Source organism: Mustela nigripes, chromosome 7 (assembly GCF_022355385.1).
Source record: "Mustela nigripes isolate SB6536 chromosome 7, MUSNIG.SB6536, whole genome shotgun sequence".
Lineage (NCBI taxonomy): Eukaryota > Metazoa > Chordata > Mammalia > Carnivora > Mustelidae > Mustela > Mustela nigripes.
Window position 1 is genome coordinate 65,992,510 of NC_081563.1, and position 18,125 is coordinate 66,010,634.

Sequence of the window (18,125 nt, forward strand, 5' to 3'; positions counted from 1 at the left end):
GCTCCTTCACACAGCAAACATGAATCCCTGACCCCTTTTTTCTACCTTTACCCCATTTATGAGGTTAAATTAATATGGTTGCCGAAGATATAAGATTATAAATCCATACAGATGAAGAAACAGCAACTTGAATTTAACCACTGCCTTTGCTTTAACCACAGGAGCTCAAAGGACAGAGCCATCAAGTAATACTCACAAAGCATGCACAGTGCTCCTCACAGAACTAGGAAAAGTGTGGCTGCTTTACTATAAAAGTGTACAATCTGGAACCAAAAAGATATATTTTCAAGACTCTGAATTTAAAAAAAAAAAATCGGTGCATCAGTAAGAATGGATAGCCTATTTTACAGATGGGGGAATAGAGAAAAAGACTTGATGCCGTGTTCCAAGATCACCTGGACAGTGACAGATGCAAAATCACTTTAGTCCCTTCCTCCTATTTCAGTATGTTCTCATCCCTTGTCAGTGGTGTATTATTTGAAAAGTAGTTCTGAATTATTCTTTAAACCTAAAACAGCAAAGTCTACATGGTCACCTAGAGCATTTAAGGTACAGAAAACATTCGCCCATGAAAACATACTGAATGTCCATGTCGTGGTAAGTTATCAAATTATGAAAAGAACATTGCAGAGATTAAAATGTTGCATAAGAGAGAGAAAGCAGCATGAGTCAGGGGTTTGGGAAATATGAGTCAGAATGACGGGAAGGAGCCAAAAACATAGAGAATGAGGGCCTAAGCAGGGACTTAATGGACACCACAGAGATGTGGACACAGTTGCCTCCATTAACTTCTGAGAGGAAACCAAATAAGCATTTCCATAGACTGGGGGTCAGCATGATAAAGAGGTTAGGAGTGAGAGCCATGCAAAGATCAGACTGCATTATTTGAAGAAAGGATGGTGCCAAAGTCAGCAAGAAAGGGACCCACAACAGTATAAATCACTAGGAGGGAGAGTGTGGGCACATTTTTGAAAAATGAGGGAATCACCAAATACTGCCCTTAGCTATTCTTAATGCATTAGAATGATGAAATGTGAGTTGATTTATGTGTTGTGATATTTTAGGAAGCACACTCTATTATTTTGTTCTTTGGGTATGTTTACATTAAGCTGTGTCTACATAGTTCAGAGCTGCTCCCTGTGGTGTCCAATTCAAATTCCAATCCCACCTTTAAGGTCCTGAATTTTTGCTTTGGACTTGAGCTCCTACTTTATGAAGCACCTTCAAGCAGGCTGGGCAGCAGGCTCCTCACACACAGGCCCTCCAGCCATGCTGACTCCCAACTCTCTTGCAGACCACGTTTTTTCATCAGATGTTTTCTACTGCAGCCTGCCTCCTGCCTAGAAATAGCCTCCCCACCTTCTTCAAAATGCAGCTCAAAACTCCCCAGGCGCAGCAAACCTTCCACAGCCACTTGCCTCCAGTGCTGCCTTATGCCTCCTCAGTTCTGCACTTCTCAACATCATTGTTTTCCTACAGTTTCCGTGTGCAGACATCTTGCTGGTTTTGCTGTTTCTCACATCTTTCCCATCGCCCTTCCTTGGAAATGGTTAGTTCCATAAGATAAAACACTGATCCTACTTCTCTCAAAGTTCAGGCATTTCCAGCAAATGATTATGATTCATTCATTCATTTATTCATCCATTTGTTGAACAGTTACTAAAAACCCACAATGGTTCATGCACTCGGCTAGGCATCAGGAGTACAGAAAAAAGTAAGACATAGACACCATCCTCAAAGAGCTTGAAGCAGGGCCTAGGGAATGTGTTAACTAATTGCTTAAGAACATGGTAAGCTTCGCTCTTGATGATAAATTGTAGATTGTTTAAATACAAAACAAAAACAAAAACAAACAAACAAAAAACAAACACCTCTCCTGGAGTACTTTCTCCTAGATTATCATGAAAATCATGGCTGACCTGAGTCCTTTCCCTTATGAATAAAGCAGTGCTTTTGCCATTTAAGATACTCCCAACACAGAGGCCTTTCATAGAATGAAAAACCTGGGGAAACCGGGTCTTCTGATACACCAGCACAAGTGGATGGATATTCTTCGAGTCTCTGACATAGACGTAGGTTTTGGTGACTTATCACATCAACCTCCTGATGTTTAAGACTAACAGAAAGGCACTCAAGTAGGAAAGAAAAGTGTGAGGCATCTGGCTGGCTCAGCCAGTGGGACAAGCTACTTTTGATCTCAGGGTTGTGGGTTTGAGCACAGCGTGTTGAGTGTAGAGATTATTTAAGACATAAAATCTTTAAAAAAAAAAGTGTAAGAGAGCTTAACATGTGTAACAATTCTTACATGACTGCCTCATATGACATATGCTCTGTGAGTAAGTAATAACAGCGTCTCAAAGTACAACTTTTAAAATAATAAAATTGTGTTATTTAAATAACGGTATGAATTGGTAGTATAATCGAAGATAGTTCAAAGAAATCCTGTTGATGTGTCCTTCAGCATTAGATAAACTGCTCATAGCAAAGGAGAAGATAAATTGTCTCAGTTTGAGTTGGAGAAGTTGTAAAAGAAAATGTAGGCCATTCATTTCCTAGCAGATCCAGCTCAACATATATGACAAAGCCTGCACTCAACTCCTTTGGAATAATTTCTTGGAGGGGATTTCATGCAATTGTGTTTTATTGAATTTCAGGAAGTTTCTCATCCAAAAGAATTAAAAAATTAAAGTGAGTCCAAGTATATACAAAGTGTGTTAAAAATATCACCAGTCAATGTTAGGTGTGGTGAGTCCTAGAGCAGGTTTGTTTGTTTGTTTTGCTAGAGAAAGGAAAAGGTAGTGGAGGCAGTGGTATTTCTTTATTATTGAATTATTTTAACTCGCCTAATATTTTTATTCGATAATCTTTCTCAGAAGTTCAACGGACCTGGTTCTTAGGAAGGGGTAGGTCCAGGTAACACAGTTTTATGTTTAAAACCTATATGGGGGCACCTGGGTGGCTCAGTGGGTTAAAGCCTCTGCCTTCAGCTCAGGTCATGATTCCAGGGTCCTGGGATAGAGCCTGCTTCTGGCTCTCCACTCAGCCGGGAGCCTGCTTTCCCTACTCACTCTCTCTGGCTGCCTCTCTATCTACTCGCGATCTCTATCTGTCAAATTAAAAAAAAAAAAAAAAAACTTAAAAATAAATAAATAAATAAATAAACCATTTAATGATATATTAAGTCCACTGGAAATATTAGCCTATTTATCAAAGAGCCTTAGAACTGAACAAGAAAGTAGGAAGGAAATTGTAGGACATCAGGAATGCAATGGGGTGGGGGCGGTTTGCAGAGAGGTCTCGGAAAGAAAAGCCACAGTCACTGATGAGCCCTCCCTTAGAAAATGCAGCAGCCAGCCCCAGTCCTTGATCTCCTGCCAGCATGGACTGAGGAAACTCGCCACATCTGAATCTCACATTTCGGTATCTCTCAGGGCTGTTATCACTGCAAATGCTGGCAGATGCTCTTGACATAAAACAATAGGAATTCTGCTATCATTTCTGCATTAGCGAGTCATAAAGCTCTGAAAGAAACCCCAGTAGAAATGTTTTCATCAAGTGCATATGAGAATATAATAAGACGCACAAAAAAAGAGCAGATAATTTCAAAGCAAGATAGTGGCACTTCTGAACAGTACCTTAAAAGGACAGAGTTAGAATCACTGATTTGAAAATAGTGATGATGATGATGATGATGGATGTCAAAGCAAAAATGAAAAAAAAAAATAACACAAAAAGTTCACCACAACTTTAAAACCACGTTCAAAGAATCATGTGAAGTAAGTAGATGCTTTTATAGGGTATTATCCAATAAACGGCCATACATCCCTTGAGTATTTTTCATCTCCCCTCCCTCTTTCTTTTGGAAAGAATCTCTGTTATCATTCAAAACCGATATCTGAGGACAACTCTCTTATGACAGGACAGGAACCTCCTACATTTTTACACTGGTGCAACAGCTCTCCTTGGAAATAGACTTAAAAGGCAACACGGCAGGAACCACTCTCTGAGTTTCTTTAAGGGAAGGCAGGAATTAAGGAAGACATTCTAATTACTGATGGCTCATCTGTTGTATTGAATGTTAGCCCACTGCCTGTTCCAAAGCACCACCCTGGGTTTGCCACAGTGATGATCTAAGGCTCTTCGTTTTCATGCAAAATTTGTCATCTAGGAATTCCAAGTTTGACGATTTTTTTTTGTTTGTTTTAATTTTTTATTTTTTATAAACATATATTTTTATCCCCAGGGGTACCGGTCTGTGAATCACCAGGTTTACACACTTCACAGCACTCACCAAAGCACATACCCTCCCCAATGTCCATAATCCCACCCCCTTCTCCCAAACCCCCTCCCCCCAGCAACCCTCAGTTTGTTTTGTGAGATTAAGAGTCACTTATGGTTTGTCTCCCTCCCAATTCCATCTTCTTTCATTGGACAATGTTTTTTAACAAAGCTTAGACTCTTCAGTTGTTGAAGAATGCCAAAATCACATAAGCCTTTCATCTTCTTAACTCACCTATTTAACTTCATAATGGGAGAGAGTTAATTGAATGCGAAGGTAATGTTGAGAAGGCAAAATTAAAGTTCACTTATAAATTACTATAATATGAATTCACGCGCACTAATTCACATCACATTTTGAACCCAAAGAAATTCATTATAACAGATTTATTATATTATGACTGAGCATATTTTACTTTTCTAAAACTATAATCTACCTACTCCTTAGGGCACATTTAGTAGATTATAGAACTGGTTTAGGGAAATATCTTTTTTAAATGAAATGAAGTGCTTGGAGAAAATATTGTATTTTAAACTACACCAGTCTATCTCTCCTAGAACAATATGATCAAGTTGAATCCTTTGCATCTTGAAATTTGCAATGAAAGGGGTTTTTTTTGTTTGTTTGTGTGTTTATTTGTTTTTATTTATTTGAGAGAGAGAAAGAGAGCATGAGCAGGGGGGTAGAGGGACTGAGGGAGAACAGGCTCCCAGCTGAGGATCATGACCTGAGCTAAAGGCAGATAGATGTTTAACGGACTGAGACACTCAGGCACTCCAAAAGGGTTTTGTTGGGGTTTTTTTGATTTTTGTTTTTTGGTTTTTTTAAGATTTATTTGTTTGTTTGTTTCTTTGTTTGGGGGCAGTGTATGGGGGGAAGGGGCAGAGGGAGAGGGATGAATCTCAAGGAGACTATACAATGAGCGTGGAACCTGACTCAGGGCTCATCCCACAACACTGAGATCATGACATGAGCCAAAATCAAGACTCAACCAACTGAGTCACCCAGGCAACCCTGCAATTAAAGTTAAAAAAAAAAAAAAAAAAAGCAACAGAAAATGCGTAGTATTAAAGTCTGATTTATATCTGGACAGATCTTTAGAGATGTCAACATAAATGATCTCAAATGCAGTATACTGGGTAGAAAAAGCAAGTATTATACAATTTACACTAGAACACATAAAACAACATTGTATATTCTAATGGATACACTGTATATTCTAAAGGATGGATTTATAATAAAAGTATAAAAACATCTCAGGGAAGGATTCACACCTACCAGGACAGTGGTAGGTGGATGCGTAAAGAGATGAAAATTCACTGTCTTTAGCTATGTCTCAAAAGTTTCATTTCTGAAAATGAAGTGAGCCAAAGCAGGCATGGCTAATGTTAGCATGGCTCCTATGAAATTTTTTTCTGAACACTTAAAATCATTTATTATTTTAAACATGTCTAATATAATAAAATTACAGAGTATTGTTTTAAGAATAAAGTAAAAACTTTCTTTAAGAAAAAGTATGATGACAATTCAACAGAGGGAAGGTAAGTTAATGGTACTGCAATAGTATCATTGTATGGTGACAGATGGCAGCTAGACTTGCGGTGAGTATGAGGTATTGTATGGAGTTGTCGAACCACTATGTTTGTACACCTGAGACTAATGTCACTTATGTGTCAACTATATTCCTTTGGGTTTTTTTAAATGGAGGAATAGTAACATCTGCACAACCAACTCAAGCTCTGTGCTGGCTATCTTTACCAGATATAGACGAGTGCACTGCAGGGACTCACAACTGCAGAACTGACCAAGTGTGCATCAATTTACGAGGCTCCTTCACCTGTCAGTGCCTCCCGGGGTACCAGAAGCGAGGAGAGCAGTGTGTAGGTAAGTACAGCAGAGCAGTAGCCCAGATCCTGTTCTAGACTTCTTACTTGTTTAAACCTCAGCCGTTCAGAACAAAGCATTCCTATTTATTTGGAGAGGGATAGCTAACAACTTATTATTCTTTCATTGACTCCTGGTCCATTTTCCACATTAACAAGAAAGAGCTAGCTTTAAAGGGTGAGCATATTTTGGATATCAAAGTGTTGCCTACATGTTAGACTAAGCAAAAACAAAAATTTGGAGTATGAATGGGACCACAAAAGCAACCAAGAAAATAATTTTAAATTAGCTGTTTGGAGGCTGTAGTACCACAACATTAATTATGTGACCTTCATTCACTGGTTCATAAAACAGCATAGCTTATAGGGCACATGATGAGGTTCAAATCCAAGCTCTACTCCTGACTCGTGTTGAGGCTTTGGACAAATGACTTACATACTCAGGAGCTCATGCGTGGGAGTGCTTAGAGCTGGGTAGAAGAGCTGTGTGCTATCATTGTGTGACGAATTGACAGACACATACAAAATATTCATTATGCTGCACATGGGTGCAGTCCTGGGAAGGCAAAGCCAAGTCCATCACGTGCCTCCACTTGAGAGCTCTACTTGAGCTACCTGAGTGGGGGGGTCAGGTCTGGTTTATGTCACTGCTGTTTCCCCAGAACCTGAAAAGTGCCTGCCAAGTAGATGCTCTGTGCATTTTTTTTTTTTTTAAGATTTTATTTATCTGACAGACAGAGATCACAAGTAGGCAGAGAGGCAGGCAGAGAGAGAGGGGGAAGCAGGCTTCCCGCTGAGCAGAGAGCCCGATGCGGGCTTTGATGCCAGGATCCTGGGATCATGAGCCGAGCCGAAAGCAGAGGCTTTAACCCACTGAGCCACCCAGGTGCCCTGCTCTGTGCATTTTTTAATGACTGGAAGAACACAGTGTGAGGAGATTGACTGGCAAATGAGAAGTGAACAGTAAAAAGTAAATGTGTTCTAAGTTCAGTCAAGAGGTTCATCCTGCAATAGGAGTAAAACTTTCTTACTGACTCCCTGTGTCAATTCTATCTATATGATATTAATAGCAATTTACATACCACCTTTTAACATACATCAGTGAGGAGGCTTTATTTCCTCTTCGGAACAGAGGATAAGAGTGTGGGAACAGGATGCTAGCATTAATTTTCGCCTGAGAATGTTCACTGTTGATGTCAGGAATGTCAACACTGAGCCCGTCATGGGCCCTGTCCCAGTTCTGCTCACCACGGGGCTTTGTCCAGGTACTGGAGTGAATGCTCAGCCTCCGAGGAAGGCCCAGGCCTTGTGTGACTGAAGCTGTGATTTAGGAGAAGACTGTGTAGAAAACACCACAGGCACCAAAGTTTTGCCTGATGGATTAGTCAGGAAAATAAACAATTGAGGGTGTAAAAAGTACAGAAAAAGAACTAACTCAACCTACTATGGGAGCAATTAAAGGGAGTAAAATGTATGACCATAGCCGTATATGATAGAGCAGGAGGAAATGTTCTTAAATTCAGATCTAATTATGTGGCATCCCTGCTGTTCCCCTCACCCACGGAACCAAATCCACATCATCAACAGAACATCTAAGGTCTTCTTCCATCAGATTCTTGCCCAGCTCTGTTGTATCAACACCTTTCTCCCCCCAGAATATTAAACTGCAGGCTTGTCCACTAGTTATAGTTCCCCACATACATCACACAGTTTCACACTTTAGTGCCTCTACATAAAATCGTTCAGCACCAGGAACATGCAGCCCTGGCAAACTCCTATTCAGTTTCCAAATCCCAGCTCAGGGTCACTTCCTCTGGGTAGTCTTCCATGATTTACCCAGCCATGATTAGTTACTCCCTCTTCTATCTCACTACTTCTCAAATCTAAATGAGTCTTTCTTTCTTTCTTTCTTTCTTTTTTTTAATTTCCAGTCTGTTGCAGGTCAATACTATTATACACTACAGTAAAAATGTTGTGGTAACACAAATGGCTATTCCTAAACACATATCCTCATTTTCTGTAGTTATTTGTTGCAGACTGGTCCAAATAGTACAAGGACCAACAGTAGTCAGCAGATCACACCTTGAGCAGAAAGGTGCTTTCTGTCCCTTGTATAGCTTTCTACCATTGATCTTATCATTCCATGCAATAATATGTACTGTATGTATTTATCATCATTATAAAACTAGAGTGCCAAACACAGTGCTTGAAAATAACAACGATTCACTGGATGTTCACTGGTTGAGAAGACAGGCATCATTTATTCATCAAGTATTTACTGAGCGCTGACTGTGTACCAGATACTGTTCTAAGTGCTGGGCCTACATTTTACAGAATCACGCTCTTCACAGAACTGTTAAAAGGGACCATTTATACAAATTAGCTGTCAATACTGGCAACTGGCTATAGTACTGGGTAGTAGGAAGAACTATGCTAAAATTGGTCTTAATTAGTATAAAGTCTACACTGACTCAGCTGATGTTTATTGAGCACCTACTATGCCAGACCCTGTTCCAGGTATTAAGCACACAGCAGTGAACAGACAAAAAATTTTCTACCTTCACCTAAAGAGGAGACAGGTATTATTTGCCAAGCATTATAGTGAGGGAGACAGATAAGAAGCAAATAAACACATAACACAATGGGAAGGAGTGTCAGTGGCTACAGAGAAAGAAAAAATGGTTACAAAGCAGAAAAAAAGGACAGATGCGACTGAAGAAGCCATTTCATATGGATGGACAGAGGTGGCCTCCCTGAGATGACATCTGAGCAGACACCTCAATAAATGAGGTAGAAAACCATGCCAATGTCATTACCTTTTATTTCAATATTGAAGTGAAATCAAATATATTTGGCAGTCTATTAATAATAGCTGCCATTTATTTTTACCTGTTTTTTACGAGGAAGTTTGTCTATATAATTTCATGTTATCCTCCCCAAAAGTCTACCACACTGTTGGGTTACCACTTACAGAAGAGGAAATGGAAGCTCTGAGAGGTTAAGACCATGCTAGTAAGTGCCAGAACAAAGAGTCATCCCAGGTTACCCTGAGGCCACCTGAGCATAGTTTCAGTCAGAGGGACTCAGCATCAAGAATTGTTTTGTTTTCGTTTTTTTACCATAAGGTAGTGTCCCTGCTGTCTTACTTTGTAGATGCATGATTGTTATTTTAAGTTACACACGCCATGTTAGAGTTGTCACAAAGTGTAGAGTTAATGAAATTTTATTATGCTTCTAAGATGTTGATCCTACTCCACACATTCTCAACTGACCATTTTATAGCTGGAAATATTTATCTGAGAAGAACACAGCCTGGAACATTTCACCAGAGTGTCAGAGGGCACTCTCAAGAGGTAATGTGTTCAGCATCCTCCTCCTTCCACAGTGTTCTTTCATTTGGTTCTCACAGAAATGTCGTAAGATACACATAGCAAGCATTACTATCCACATTTTACAAAAAAAAAAACCAAGAAGCCAAATGTTTATATTACTTGGCCAACATCACCAGCTGAGCGACAGGCCATGCCTCCTTTCTCTTAGTTTTATGCTACATCCATTGATTCTTCCATAGTCCTTTTTCCCTTCCGTAATTACAGATAATCTTTTAGATCCCCAAACTGACATACATATTCATATATATATATATATATATATATATATATATATACACACACACGTGTGAAATAGTCTTCATTGTTTTTCTGTCTTTAAATCTCAACCCACTCAACCAGTTTTATGAAGTCTTTGTTTTTAACATCTCACTCAACTGCAGAATGCAAACCAAAGTATATTTTTTAAAAGCAAATCCTAATTTAGAAAGAGAGGGAAAGAATTACCTTGAAAATGAGATTTTTCTCCAGCTAGGTTTTCTAGATAATGTTCCAGTGAGAACTAAAGAACTAACAGCTGTGGATAGTCAATAACGTGGTTCTCTTTGTGTGCCTGATAACCTAGATATAGATGAATGCACCATCCCTCCATATTGCCACCAAAGATGCGTGAACACACCAGGATCATTTTATTGCCAGTGCAGTCCTGGATTTCAGTTGGCCGCAAACAACTATACCTGCGTAGGTAAGATTTGGGGAAACTGCCATAGTGACTGATTTCTGTCTTCAGAACAAACATCAGGGCATGTTGCAATATTTCCAGTTTTCTGTGCTCTTGAGTGAACTGGCATTATCTTCCCTACGTTAAGCTGAAAAGACAATAACCAATCTGTTTCTTAAAACACATCAAGATATGAATGGAAAACTTTGTTAACCTTGGTGTTAGTTATCCTCTGTGGGTGTATCAAAGATATAAAAAACTACAGATCAATTGATATACACACACTAATTAGTCAACAGTGTGTGATATAAATGCTGAAGGTGCCAATGGGTTATTGTAAGTCCAAGTACATAAATTTTCACTGAAAGTGCATCTGATTTTTACATGCTGCTTCTCCCCTTTCAGAATGCAGTGTCATAGCACACAGTTTTAGGATTGGCATGACATGGAAAGAATCTAGTGCAGGAAAAATGCCTTTTCACAATATTTTCAGTGCCTTAGAGCATTGCAAAACTCTGTATGGGTCTCAACGGCTTATGTTATAATTGTAATGGAATTTAACAGAACCCATTTAAAAAGTAATAAATAGCAGAGATAAATCTTCACCACAGCATGCTGAGAGACTGTATCAATATGAATGTCTTCTATCAATTATTTATAGACTTGGCACTTTGCATCTGAACAACAATAAAAAGAAAATAGATACTGGAATGTATATTTATTAGAATCATTAAATTCTTTTGGAAAGATTCATCAAACACAAAACTAACTGTCATTCCCAGAAATAAATATTCTGGTATTTCTAAAAGAAGTACATGACAGACGTTTAAAGTTATTCCAACAAATATGAAACCTGAGTGGATATTCTCCAGTGAGCTTCCGCAGGGCAAAGAATCCAACCCAGGAATCATTCACTTATCAATAATGACATAAGTACAAAAAAGCAAGGATATGTTTTAAGACATAGATATATAAATGTATATAATGTTTCCTTTCAGATATAAATGAATGTGATGCTAGCAATCAATGTGCTCAGCAATGCTACAACATTCTCGGCTCATTCATCTGTCAGTGCAATCAAGGATATGAGCTGAGCAGTGACAGGCTTAACTGTGAAGGTAAAATATTTTCCAAATAATTTGTAATAACAGTTCAATCTGTATAATTGCTGTTGCTTTATCCAATTTTGTACCTGTTTATGAAAACAAATTTTTCACCATGGAAATTCTATTTTAAAATCCAGATAATTAAGTTCAATTATAAAATTGCCTTTTTAGAATGTTATAAAGAGAAAGGAGAAGGAACAAAATAACTGAAGTATTAGATGTAGGCTGAGTCTAATAATTAGATGGGGTGTTCCAGTGTCTTGTTTCTCAAAGTGATCTGATGGCCAGCGGCACTGACACTTCCTTGTCTCTACTTGGGAGAAATACAGATGTCAGGCCCCAGACCAGACCTACTGAGTCAGATGCTGCATTTAACAAGAATCCCAGGTGGCTGGTATGCACATTTAAATTTGAAGAGAGGTAATCACATGTCAAAAACGTTAGAATATGAACCAAGAGGCCTGTCCTCTAGTCTTCCTCCTGCCGCTGTGTGACTTGGACATATTTCTTAAGTTGCCTCGGTTTCACTTTTCACATGAGTAAAAAGAGGGCCATTTAATTGGAAGGATGACCTTCAGAGTCCATTGCCCATGCATGTTCCACTGTGCAATTCAGAAGGCATAAGACATCCTGAGGGGGATGCCATTGACACTTGAGGTCTCTGACTTCCTCCCAGCTTTACTTGGGGCCACGAAGGTCATACCCCACCCAGGGAGGCCTCATATCATGCCACTATACTCAAAACCAAAAGGGACTGGCTCTGGACAGCTGCCTCTGCACATCTGAGCAAACTACAAGGATATCACCAATTGAGAAATACAAAGCATTCTTCCCCTTAATTCCCAATTCATTCAGTCTGCTCAGTTGGTATGGTTAGGTCCAAGATTTGCCAAACATTCATCAATGATTGACTAAAACTGATGGTAAAAAAACTCTTTGTGTGGTGAAGTTCTAGAGGAAATGAGCTGATATTATAGAATTTTCCCTCAAGCATCTTACAAAGTATTATATTTGTTTTTGAGTTTGCAGTATTTTTACCGTCTTACTTTATCTTTAAAATTATTACCAAAGTAGTGACCTGTAAGTTTTTCAACTCTGTGTCCCTGCTCTTGTCTGATTCAATAGACATTGATGAATGCAGAACCTCAAGCTACCTGTGTCAGTATCAGTGTGTCAATGAACCTGGGAAATTCTCATGTATGTGCCCCCAGGGATACCAAGTGGTGAGAAGCAGAACCTGTCAGGGTGAGTTTATTGTTTTCATATCTGTTAAGTGTTCATTTTTAACCAGTAAAAGCAGGGAGAAACTTTTAAGATTCTCTACCATAGACTCTCACTTTTTCTCTCTTGAATAAAATCTGAGCTCTTTTTCTTTTGTTCATATTACAATATGCACATCTCATAAAAAGGGAATTATTCAGTTAACACTGACTTTTTAAAAGATTTATTTATGTATTTACTTGAGAGAGAGTACGCATGCGCAAGCATGAGAAGGGGGACAGTCAGAGGAAGAAGCAGACTTCCTGCGGAGCAGGGAGCCCTATGCAGGACTCAATCCCAGGACTCCAGGATCATGACCCAAGCCAAAGGCGGTCACTTAACCAACTGAGCCACCAGGCACCTCAACACTGACTTCTTAAAACTTAAAGTAATTGTTTTTCTTTCTTAAGGTACAAAAAATTTTAATAAAATATTGATACCTCTTCTATATAGCCTACATAATCTCTATCATACACATCTTCTAATCACCTGACCAAAAAGATTAAATTATTAAAATATTTCACCATGAGTTTGAGTCTAGAGAATAAAATTAATATGTGGGTTAGACAAGCCTCAAACCAGTCTCATACTCTCTAAAACACCAAGATTATAATTTAGGTGCTGAGAAAATCAGCCTCATGTATATTTAAATGTGCATAAATTCTTCACCAAAAAACTATTGATCCAAAAATAGCTAATATCCTAGGGTCCAGTTTTAAAATAAACATTCAGGTGGTCTTCATACCTACATACCTCAATGCTACATGTAGTTTCAAATTTTTTTAACAGGGAAAATTCTGCTCAGATAAAATCAAAAGTATAGTTCATCCTAGAAAAGCTAGAATAGACACTTACATTTACATAAAGCAGTGAAAGAGTGGGGAAAATGACTGAACTTGAAGACAGAAAAATTTTTTTTGAGTCCTAGCTGTACCACCTTCTAGCTGTATAATCTTGAACAAATTATCAAACATCTCTAAGCCTCAGCTTTCTCATTTGGAAAAGGGAGTTGTGAGCATGAAATGAGATAACATACATAAAAATTATTTGTAAACTATAAAGCCTTATAATCCAAGGTGTTTTCATAAAACTTACTTAGCAACACAAGTGATTAGTAGCAAATCTGCCCTAGAAAGTCCCCTTTAATCAGAACTGAGAAAAGACATAACAATGGTAGTAAAATCCTTTAAGAAAGGAAAAAAATCAAGGAAAGGAGACACTAGGGATTCTCAGTCTATAATTTTACAGGAGAATATTAACTCAGAGAAACACCCAGGACCTGGGATTTTATAGTATGCATATGATCATTCAACTAGACTCCAACCACTAAGTATGAGCATAATCAGAATGCCGTTCATTGCACAATGAACACCTTTATACCCCTTTCCAGGGTCCTAGAGACTCTAATGCTAATTAGAGTCTCTAATAGAAAAACATTGCATTCCAGTGATTTTATTTTTGAGACTGAAACCTTTAAAATGAATATTACATGGAGGAAAATATTAGCCAATGGGATATCTTAACCCATTTCCCTGGAGTCCTTCAAATAAATGTCTCTGTGTTTCTGATCATTAGTGGATTTGGTACTCTGCAAAAGACAGAAGTAAATTAACATACAGTAGAATCTTACCTGCCTACTCTATGTGTATGGAAACATATCCGTTACAATTAAAGGAGTAAAATGCACTGGAATTGCAAATAAGGGATTCATGAGTGTCATATCTTGAAGCTATGCAGCTCCAGAATGTTTAGTTAAGCCAAAACATTTTTATGAGAGAGACTTAACATTCTTTTAAGGTACAAAGCAATTGGTTTTCTCCACTAAAATTATCTCTTCCCAAACTCATTCATAGACTAAAGTAAAACCAAAAGGCTTAGTTTGAGGATGAAATAACTGTGCTCATTTCCACAACCTTGCAAAAATGAAAACTCTGTGTGTTTGGGTGGAAGGGGTGCACAGAGAAGGAGACAAAGAAACAGAGACAGAGAATATACATGCACACAGATGCACATTTATAAAATATTTTAATACTATTGATAATTCCTGAAAAACATTCCAGAAGGATTAAGGTATTAATTATGCCGGGCTCTAAATTAATGGAAGTAATGAATGAAATTATTTTGCCTTTGCCATTCCTGGTCTCTATGTCACAAACCAGTCTTAGTTTAACTTGTAGCTAACAGCATCTTTATTTTTCAGAGAAGTCAAGAATATTGAAAGGACAAGTCAATTATGCTTTCTTCTAAGGGATCTAAATTCTTTCTTTAGCCATAGCCAGTCCAAAAGAAGACACTTTGTATAACTGACCCTTGGAAACTCTTGGAAATTTTCCAGTCTCCTCTTAGGTTCCAGATAGCTTTGGCCAGTTTGGAAACTAAAAGAATTTTTTTTTTCCTCTGAAGAAAAGGCATGGAATTATTTTCATTTAGAAGATGTACTACCTTACAGTGGAAAGATGCCTGTTACTACCTGTTTGAACTTGAGCCACTTACTTAAATTAACCCTTATTTGTTTTTCCTCCATGTCAAGTAGAGATAATATCTCTCTCACCTATGTCTACATGATTTGTGTGAAGAGCAACTTAGTTCATTTCATATTTCTTAAAAGCCAGGTGCCCCTGAGTGCATTAGTGCTCGGTGGTAAGGGGATGTAAAGATGGATACCACAGTCCTGCCCTAAAGGGGTTTATAAGCTAATGAGAAGGTTAAGACAAACATGCAGATTTCAGTAATGTAAAGAAGAGAGCAATAAAGGCCCCTCCAAAAAGAACATGGGGTATGAGAATTCTGATAGGAAAAACAGATTTAACCCCAGCAGCTAGCCCTTTCCTGGCTTGCAGCAGGGATTGGGTAAATCACTTATGAAATGAGTAAATAAATGAACGAAAGTGTCTGGTTAACTGAAGCAGAAAGATTCAGAAAAGCCTTATAATGGATAAAATTTAAATCATTATTCAAATGTAAAGGGAGGTAGACATAGCCAGGAATGTGAATATTAATATAGTTTTCATTGTTGCTGTTGTAATAGTAAATATAATGGCTATAATATTTATAGTAAATATAATAGTGGAAGTGTTTTCTCAGATGTCATCTGAAGGCTCCTAATTCCCAAGTCCCAAACCAGTCTGTATCCAGCCTGGCCTTCTCACAGCCCTCTTTTTCTGGGACTCTCTCCCTTTCTGGCTTACTCGCACTGCCTTTTCCTGGCTTGCCTCTCACCACAGCCCCTTCTTTAATTCACCTTCTTCCACACTGTCTCTAAATAGCTATGCCACCCAAGGTGCAACAGATCCAGAGAGATTCAGGTTGTATGGGGGATCTGGGCTAAGTTTAATGTGCTTTTAGACGTGAGACTGAGTAGGACCTGAGTTAGTTGCATTTAATTGAGGACAGATGTAGCTGAGTCATTCCGAGCAGATTTGTGTATATGTATCATTTTATGATCTTTTTATCAAGCACCTATTGTTCAACTGTTGAATTCAAAAGCCAGACATTAGCCATTGACAGACCTTATATAAAAGTGAAAGACAACAATTCTTGCCCTTGGGAGATTATAATTTAGTTAAGAATATAGATATGGCAATTGTTAATTTTAAGATAAAATGGACTTAAATAAGAGATGGATAAGTGCACTGAATGATTAGAATAAATTCTGCCTGGAGGGTTAGAAGGCTGAGGAAGGAAGAGGCTTCTCAATTTGGCCTTGAAGTGTGCTGGTTAGATGAGATTTTTATCATTAGGGTGGGGAGGGCCTTCTCACTGGCAAAGCAGCAAGCAAAACCAAAGGAGAGGGCATTTGACTGACTCAGGAGCTTCCCAGAAAGGTAGAGCCTAGAGGTGTGCTTTTGGTAAGCAAGGCATGCGGGTGGAGACTTGATGCTCTGGGACTAGATTACACGGCCCAAGGGAAGCACAGCACAAGAAGTGAAGCTGCGAAGTATTATACAATTTTCTCACATCAGTAAATTCTTTAATCTTATGTGTTTACAGACATAAACGAGTGTGAGACCACAAATGAATGTCGGGAAGATGAAATGTGTTGGAATTACCATGGTGGCTTCCGTTGTTACCCGCGAAATCCTTGTCAAGATCCCTACGTTCTAACATCAGAGAAGTAAGAAAAATCAGAGCTTTTGAAAGTGAGAAGCTTCTGACCTTACCACACTAAACTGGGAAATACTTTTGTTTTTCTCCGCAGCCGATGTGTTTGCCCAGTCTCAAGTGCGGTGTGCCGAGAACTTCCCCAGTCTATAGTCTACAAGTACATGAGCATCCGATCGGATAGGTCTGTGCCATCAGATATCTTCCAGATACAGGCCACGACCATTTATGCCAACACCATCAATACTTTTCGGATTAAATCTGGAAATGAAAATGGAGAGTTCTACCTAAGAGTGAGTAGTACCCTGAGGGCAGCCGTAGCTGTTGGGACAGGTGCAAGTTTGCTGTGGTTTGGCAGTATTCACTTGGAAGGAAAGCTAACATTTAAGGAGTTTGTGTAAGATCTTCCTGTGTGCATTATCTCACTGGATCCTCCTGGTAACACTGTCAGATAGATACTGATACTTCTTCTCCATTTTTGCAGAACAGTGAGACACATATTTAGTAGCTTCTCTAAAGTCACTCAGATATCAAGTTGAAGGCTCTAATGGAGTTGTGTGTGACCAGTAGAACACAAGCCTACACACATACATACACACTCCAAACAGATACCGCAAATCAGTGATAGTTCTTTCATTGTACATAGAAAAAAATAATGCCTGGAGAGCTTTTCAAAAACCATAAATTCCTTATTGTTACATCTGCAAGATGATTTACATTCACAACAAAACCGAATCCTAGAAGCCTCTGAGCAATGACCCCAACCCCCGGCGCCAAATATGCCAATAGTTGCAGCCTTCTTGCAAACTTCCAGGGAGACAATGTGAGGTCACCTTTGAGTTTTCCGTTTCTTTCATTGCCTATATGAAATCTTTCTCTCAATGCTGCCATTTCTTTCTTCATGGTTATCTTTGCTTCCCCTTGCCCTTGCCTCTCTTCCTTTAAACTGGCTCTTGTACCCCCTCATCCCTCTAAGGGCTTCCAAGCCCTGACTCCAGTGCCTCAGCCTTCCAGGCCCCAGGCAACATCTAAGCAAGGTCATTTTAGGTGAAAATCCTGACATATTTTAAATAGGGCTCACCACTTCATGTGCAAATGATGGCACCCCACCAAGCAGTTTGCAGGGTTCCGGTAACTGTTTCACGCTAAGGATGTTATTCATCAAGTTATAATTTTCTCAAAACTCCTTTGGGCACTCTTCATTTTTAATCAAATTTTAAAGTCAATATTTCATTTTAAGAACATGAAAAATAAATTGGGAAATTCATCCTTGTGGTAAAGTTTACAGATTTTTAATGTTTACATGTTTATCCCATTCTTTGATATATTAAGTTCCCTTCCAACTCCAGAATTATGTGATTCTGCTTCTTTGCCAGTAAATTAGAAATGATTAATTTCTCATGACCAACTTCTGAAGAGAAAAATCCAACCCAAAATTTATTACTG

General features: G+C 38.6%; 1 protein-coding gene across 3 annotated transcripts in view; it reads left to right on the forward strand.

The window, feature by feature from the left end:
- EFEMP1 (EGF containing fibulin extracellular matrix protein 1) overlaps positions 1–18,125 on the forward strand; it is a 60,741-nt gene that overhangs the window by 37,707 nt on the left and 4,909 nt on the right. For all 3 annotated transcript variants that reach the window (XM_059406043.1, XM_059406045.1, XM_059406044.1), the window contains exons 5-10: positions 6,041–6,163; positions 10,117–10,236; positions 11,211–11,330; positions 12,444–12,563; positions 16,569–16,692; positions 16,777–16,972. In XM_059406043.1, the coding sequence (XP_059262026.1) occupies positions 6,041–6,163; positions 10,117–10,236; positions 11,211–11,330; positions 12,444–12,563; positions 16,569–16,692; positions 16,777–16,972 (803 nt within the window). The remainder of the gene's footprint in view (positions 1–6,040; positions 6,164–10,116; positions 10,237–11,210; positions 11,331–12,443; positions 12,564–16,568; positions 16,693–16,776; positions 16,973–18,125) is intronic.